This window comes from Terrapene carolina, unplaced genomic scaffold, assembly GCF_002925995.2.
Source record: "Terrapene carolina triunguis isolate 2854851 unplaced genomic scaffold, T_m_triunguis-2.0 Scaffold238, whole genome shotgun sequence".
Classification (NCBI taxonomy): Eukaryota; Metazoa; Chordata; order Testudines; family Emydidae; genus Terrapene; species Terrapene triunguis.
In genome coordinates, this window is record NW_020664589.1 from 18932524 (window position 1) to 18939865 (window position 7342).

The 7342-nt window shown below is 40.0% G+C and overlaps 1 protein-coding gene across 5 annotated transcripts in view; it reads left to right on the forward strand.

The window, feature by feature from the left end:
- SLC2A8 (solute carrier family 2 member 8) overlaps positions 1 to 5083 on the forward strand; it is a 19471-nt gene extending 14388 nt beyond the window's left edge. For 4 of the 5 annotated variants that reach the window (XM_029912745.1, XM_024201172.2, XM_024201170.2 and 1 more), the window contains exons 8-11: positions 1297 to 1405; positions 2499 to 2672; positions 3404 to 3549; positions 3725 to 5082. In XM_029912745.1, the coding sequence (XP_029768605.1) occupies positions 1297 to 1405; positions 2499 to 2672; positions 3404 to 3549; positions 3725 to 3871 (576 nt within the window). In that variant the 3' untranslated portion in view covers positions 3872 to 5082. Of the gene's footprint in view, positions 1 to 1296; positions 1406 to 2498; positions 2673 to 3403; positions 3550 to 3724 lie in introns of all 5 variants that reach the window. The other variant, XM_024201174.2, reaches the window with a different exon arrangement.
- Positions 5084 to 7342: the final 2259 nt, after the last annotated feature.

The window sequence follows — 7342 nt, forward strand, 5'->3', positions numbered from 1 at the left end:
CTTGTTCTGGTTGGTTAGTTTTATTATTAACAGTTTCTTCAAGGAAAATAATATATATTAGACTGCTGGTCAGCAACTTTGCCTCCATTTCCAGGAAATGTAGTATAAGGTGCCAAAGCCCACTTGGTCATAGGTCCACGCAGAATCTCTCTCACCATGGTTACTATTGTGTGCTTCAGAGGAAGTAAAATTGCTGTGTCAGGTGAAAGCTAAAGTACAGCAATGGAGAGGAATAATTGCTGGAGTGGATCTCTACAGAAAGATCAGGACATTTTACTAGTCATAATTAAATGCTATTTTTAAGTTAATGTATCATGCAAAGTGCTTCTGTCTGGTGTCAGTTTTCAGTTTAACTGACAAAGATATGCTCTGCATGTTAGAATCAAACTATTTAAAAATAGTTGTTGTTTTTTTTCTTTTCCCCCTTTCCTGCATTCATCCTCCACTGTCTCAATTTCCCTTGTGTTTCTTGCATAATCTCCAGGTCATCCACAGGTATAGCAGTGACAGAGGCTTGTGAGAGAATCAGCTGCTAATAACAATCTTGTGTTAATATACATGAAGGCTCAATTTTATTCATTTCATTCAGAAAACTAATAAGAGCAGTGGTTGTGAGTTGGACATCTGGGGTATATAGAGTAGTGGTGGCCAAACTTACTGACCCTCTGAGCGCATATGATGATCTTCAGACGTTCAAGAGCTGGGGTATGCCTGCCAGTGCTTGGGGCTTCAATCCCATGGCGGAGTGGTGGGGCTAAGGGCTTCTGCCCTGCAGGGAGGGGGGGCCTCTGGGCTTCAGATGAAGCACCGAGCCCCGGTGGGCGCACCCCATGGGGTTGAAACCCCAAGACTCCCATCCCTGCTGGGCAGAAGAAGCCCTTAGCCCCACCACTCCTCCACAGGGGAGAAGCCCTGAGCTCTCTCCCCTCCCCCCCCCAATCAGTCTGGTGGGCAGAGAATGGGGTGAGGGGTCGTGTGGGCTCTGCAAGCTGCACTTTAACTGTAAAAGAGAATTGTAGAATTTTTAATTTTGTGGTGCAGAATCCCCCCAGGAGTAACTTACCTGGTGAGGCTTAATGCTTGAAAAGCATTTTGAGATCCTCATATGAAAGGTACTGTGCAGAAGCACAGTATGTTAGTTAATACAGAGATCAGACCAAGATATCAATACTGCATACAAATTAGCAATACAAAATATGCTATTTCTTTTCTACCTGCAGCATTACTGGAAAATCCTAATCACTTACTGAACACCATGACATTGTTTCTACAGATTTTTTTTTCTCTTTCTTTCAGGACAGCAGAATGGCCTCTGTTGTTGTGGGTTCCATACAAGTGTTTTTCACAGCTGTGGCTGCACTTATTATAGATAAAACTGGGCGAAAAGTACTGCTTTCTATTTCAGGTAAAAAAAAAAATCTATATCTTAAAATATAAAATACATATGAGATGGCTGGTTTGAATCAATGTGAATGGATGAGGGAACGTCTAGATGCTATTTTGTCTTTTCCAAACCATACTTAAGAATCTGTCTCTTTGGAGAATGTGACTGAAGGAGTTAAAGACCTAGGTCCAGACTTCTCCAGTGTCCTGCATCTTTTTGTCTCTGCTGTGTGCCCTTAACTTGCCACTGTATCCTACATTGTAGGAATCCTGCTTCCATGTTGCCAGTTAATAACTGAGAATGTAAACTCCAGAAGCAGTATAATGAGTTTCTAAACTCTTTGAGGCCTTTTTTTTTTAAAGGCTGGGACAATGACAAAAGTGTCTTTCATCATGCAAAAACTTGCCTGCATTTTAATATTCCAAAATTGGGTCAGATATGCAAAAGCTTAAAGATACATTCTGTTGGTAAATGTCCTCCTTTAAGAACAATATTGTTTGTAATACCAAAAATATCCTAGCTTGCCTACTGCATGAAGGTTTGTAATTATGCAATGGAGTGGTTTATTTTAAAACTTAACTTCTGTAGACTTAGTCTGGTGATTTAGAAGAAAAGTTGATCACAACTTATACATTGCACTGGAGAGTTTTTCTCTCTTTCTTTCTTTCTTTCTTTCTTTCTTTAAGTACCATTGTCTTCTGAAATTTAGTGAACACTTGTTTACTTGTGCCTATTTCACAAGTAGGTTTGGTAGTATTAATTATATCAAGCAGGATTAATTTACTCTAACATGCATATATGTATACAGTATATTTGAATCCTGTAATTGTATGTATATTCACAGTGATTGCTGAGGTTATTGTAATTCTAGATACTATTTTATTTTATTTATTTTTGGTGATCTCTCACTTGAGTCATCCTGTACCAAATAGTTCCAGAGGTAGTTTCTAAGGATGCTATTCTTATACAATCATTGTGGGCAAAGCACAGATGTGAGGAACTTCCATAAGAGGCTTGTTTTTTTTTGTATTTAATTTACCAATTCTGGTCTCTCGGATACAAATCTTTTCCAAGTGGCAATAAATCTGCAGTTGGTTCTTCTTCACTTTTGCAGGGGTCATTATGGCTATCAGCACTGCAGCATTTGGGCTGTACTGTAAAGTGATCCTTCCAAACCCTCAGAATTCATCACAACCTGGCTTATTGACTACACTAAATTCAGCATCTGTAGGAGCAGAAAACAACCTAGCATGGTTGGCTGTAGTGAGCTTGGGGCTGTTCATCACTGGTGAGTGGTCTGCCATTGTAGTCCTGGGCTATGCAAAAAAAATTGTCCGCAACTATAAAAGCACTTGAGACAGGAGTACTGTGTACCTCAGAAGTTCTTGAGTATGGCCTTACAATAGTACTGGTCACCTGTGACCTCTGTTGACTCAGCTAAGAGTTGTGAAAGCACAACACTTCTTGGGGATCAAGCTATAAGGCTCTGCTCCTGCAGTCTGTACTACACTCAGCAGGGACTCCTGAAAGGGTGTAGGATATGGATTAATCAGCCTGGACCACATTCTTAGATATTGCACTTAGATATTTATCTATCTATCTATTTTAAACTGTGTTCACAACCAGTAACCAGAAGCATTTTTTTCTTCCTGCACCAGTCAAAGTGAGGTAACTTTTAGGTTAGTGCAGGGCAATTGAAGTTAAAAATGTAGATTTAGTTTGAAGAAACCGCCACTTCAGAGAGGTAACAAAAACCCCCCTCTCATTTATCGAAGCGTGTTATCAGATGGTGGGGTTAATAATTTTTGGGTATTGTTGCAACAAGTATATACCAGTTTTGGAGTGTGCACTTCAGTACTGCTTTTTAAGTGAAATGTTCCCTCTACAGCAGTCTGACAGGACCATAGTTAGAGTTGGGGTAGAATTAACATTTATCACAGAACAGGATTTGGCATCATTCATCACTTGCTTCTTTAAATGCAAAACAAGTTTACTTTTCACCTTTATTTTCAATTTCAGGTTTTGCCCTTGGTTGGGGTCCCATTCCGTGGCTGGTGATGTCTGAAATATTCCCACTTAAAGCTAGAGGAATTTCCAGCGGTGCCTGTGTCTTAACAAACTGGTTTATGGCTTTTTTAATAACCAAGGAATTTCATGATCTTACAGTAAGCACCGTGTAACCCCAATTATGAGCCTTACCCCTTCTGATTCATGGTGAAAGTTGATAAACAATGCTGTTGGCAAATCACTAAGCTATGCTCTTCCCTGGTAATGAGGTACTGCAAGTAGTCCTATGCAGCTTTGTTTTTTCTCATAATAATAGTTTTCTTTTTCTTTCAGGGCTTCCTGACTTCCTATGGCACTTTCTGGCTTTTCTCTGTCTTCTGTATTCTAAATGTAATTTTTACTGTCCTGTATGTGCCTGAAACAAAAGGAAGGACATTGGAACAAATAGAGGATCACTTCCGAAGATCACCTGCGACCTGAGGTTCTTTACCCTGTAGGAAAGTTTTCCTATTAGGTTACTGTTAGTGTTATTGCCTAAACTTTTCCAAGAAACATCCTCTGGATTAGTAGGCTGCACCTGAATTCATGATGTGGTTAAACATGGTTTAAATCAACTTCTAATCAATTTTGTTAACTTTGGCAAAAATCTGAATTGCATGGTGGAGAACCAAAACATTGTTCTCATATGCATGTACGCATTCAGCTTCTTTCAGGTTTACAAAGCAGCAGGTGGTGCTAATTCACTGTGATACATGAGTTATTCTCTCCTTTTCCCAGGCCTTGGAGCTTCATTTGGGCTGTCACTGTTTTTCTCTTTCCAATGTTCCCTTTACCTACTGTAGATTAGTTATGAAGGCTGAATAACTGCTTTTAATGGATTAGCTGGTATGCTGTTCATTCTGTCTCTTATTGCATGAGCCAGTCCTTTGTGTTAGGGATTGGAAGGAATCCCCTCTTCCCTGGCCCGGTGTTTAGCACAGTGTATGTAGTATAAATGAAACCTACTATTGCCTGAACTGCATTAACTTCATACCCTATTTTGATTCTTCCACTGTCTTCACCTGTGCTTGTATGGGTAGTGGCCTGACTATTGAACAAAGTCCAGGCCATTGGTGAGTACAAGTCCTGCAACTAATGCACCAGCCATCAGCCCTCTTCAGATGTTTGTATGCTTGATAAATTGCTGAACACCCTCCAAGAGCCCTAATGTCAGGAGGGGGTTTGAGCACCTCAGGGAAATATATCATGATATTTAGTTGTAATCTTGTGGGAAAAGCAGGCTAAAATAGAGCATTTTACAATTTCAAATAAATATCTTCAGAAGTGCTAACATTTGATCAGACAATGGAAGATGTGTTGCTTCTGCTCAGTTTGCCAAACTGCTGAAAAAGCTTCTGGGCCTTGGAAAAAAATATTTACTATACATCAGAATGGCACTGTAAAATTCAGATACCCTAATCAGCTGTTCAGTTATGAGACTGTGGCTGTATTTACAACATATTTACTTCTCTTGTGTGGGAGACTTCTATCTCAATACAGTTGGCCATTGTGACTAGAACCCTATAATCAAGACTAGCCCCACCCAGCATTGACACTACTTAAACCTATGCTACTTGAACTATACACATTTAAGTTACTTGATGTAGTACTTTCTTAACAGCTGCTGTTTATACTCTGTTCTGCTTCCATAACATTTACTATTATTGATTGTCTAATTTTCTGCTAGATTAAAAAAAAGTTGCAGTGGTCTCAGGCAGTAGGGTCTGCCTGTATCTTATTCACACCATGGAGAGCAGAGGCAGAGAGGATCTAATGGCACAGAAGGTAATTCAGTATCTTTCTTTGCCTTGAATAAGGTCATCAGGCACAAGGCTACTGTGCCAAATCTATAATACCAGAGCTTCCGACTTGATTGCTGCACAGAAATGCCTTCAAAGATCAGGTGCATTGCACCTGTCAGCCTCCACTTCAAACAGACTCATTTAATTTCACCCATTCCTTTTAAACATACAGTCCCTGTCTGAGCAGAAATCTAGTTTTCCTTCTGAAACCATGAAAGCATTGAAGGCACAGAATGTTCATATACTTAAGTTGCAAACAAATGTTGCATATGCAGGCCCCTACTATACATGGGTAGAGAGAAATTTAAGACCGGGGGGGGGTGGTAACTATGGCTGAATGTTGAGTAGGGGACAGGCCCTATTGCTGAGCCAGGTAGATAAGCTGGCCACATCTCTGTTTAACTATTTCCCAGAAATAAAAGTACACGTTTCCATTTGCTATGGCAATACAAATAATACTATAACAGTCTCAGCAGCATGTCAAGGCTGTATGTAGCTAACAAAAGCCAAAACTAGTGTTGCTATCTACAAATTTCACCTTTATAAGCCTGTTAGCAACTCTTCACTCAAACGTTACTATTTCTATTACATTAGTTATTAGGGCACCATTGGCACTGTACAAACTGAGGTAGACATAGTCCCTTTCCCATAGTTCAGGATTCCACCTCGAGGAAGCATTCAGGTTGTTACATAGCGTTAAACACACATTGCAGCATTACTCTAGAGTCAGTCTGACTCATATATAAAATGTATGCATCAATTTTCTTTCAAGCACTTTTCCTAATTTTAAAAACACATTAACCCAGCACACTAAATCCATCTTAAACAGGTTTTAAAAACACAGCCTTTGGAGACCGTCCAAACCAATCTGCATCTAAGAGCTCAAATGTGTCTCAATGGGCAATGTTCCTTTACCCGCACCTGGAAAAGCATGGGCGAACAGGCACGTATTTTCAGTGAATACCTTAATTAAAAGGTAAAGGGCCCAGGTCTCCTTTCATTAACACCAGTGTAATTACTGACTTCAAGGGCATTAGACTGGTACAAATCAGGAGTAACTGAGAGGAGGGTCAGGCTGAAGGCCTGCTAAATCATTCCTGAAAATAAGAAAATGCTGGCTGAGTGAGAGCTGTACACATGTAGCAGGATGCTATGAATGTTCAGTGTGTGACTAAAGTAAAAATCAGTGAGTTAAAAACTCAATAGGGAAGTAAGACTGGATTGGAAATTCTTTAGCAGTACTGCCAATTGCTGGGTGGGCCAGAAAGTTGGTTTCTGCTAGCAATAAAAGGGGAAAACATCCATATCACAAAGGGATCAAATCCGTCAGCAAACCCTACAACTGCAGCTCTCCGCAAAGAACTGTACATTAGCAGAGTCAGTAAAATGTGCAAAACCAAGCAAAATTACCAAATATAGTATTTGTGGCCACAAACTAGAAATGAAAACAGAAGCATGATACAAACAGAAAGGAGCAACTCTGTAAACAATGTGACAGGAGAAATGGAAACAGAACTTGACTAATGCAAAATATGAATGAGTTTACGCAGACTATCTGAAATAAGACTTAGACACACACACACACAAAAAGGGGGGGTGTCCCTGAGTCTGGGAATGAGGGTTGCCAAGGCAGAGATCTCCCTGTGCAGAACCCTGCCAGTGAAGAGGTGGGGGAGAACAAAGATTATTACTTTAGAAGCCCTTCAATGCAGGAAGGGCTTCTGTTCAAACCCTGCTGATACATGTCTTCTCCTCTGAAGTGACTAATAACATCTCTTAAGAGAAAAAATCCCAGAAACATTTAAACAGGGAAAACAGTGACCCAAAGCTGCCCCTTATGAGAATAGCACCACTCCTTCCAGACTACAGAAGACTGAACAACATGAGTCAGAACTTGGAGAAACTACCACCTTTGGAAAGGAAAGAAAAGCACTGTTCAGTGCTTCATTGGTCTAATGATTCATTAGTAAATACCAAAGAAACAACAGGCTCATGTCAAATTTCATAAATATTTATTACATCTCAATGAACAAAAAAGTACCTGCTGCTCCTTCACAACAATGGCCTATTGCACTTAAAACAGCTTTAGTTATTATAGTCATGGTTCCCT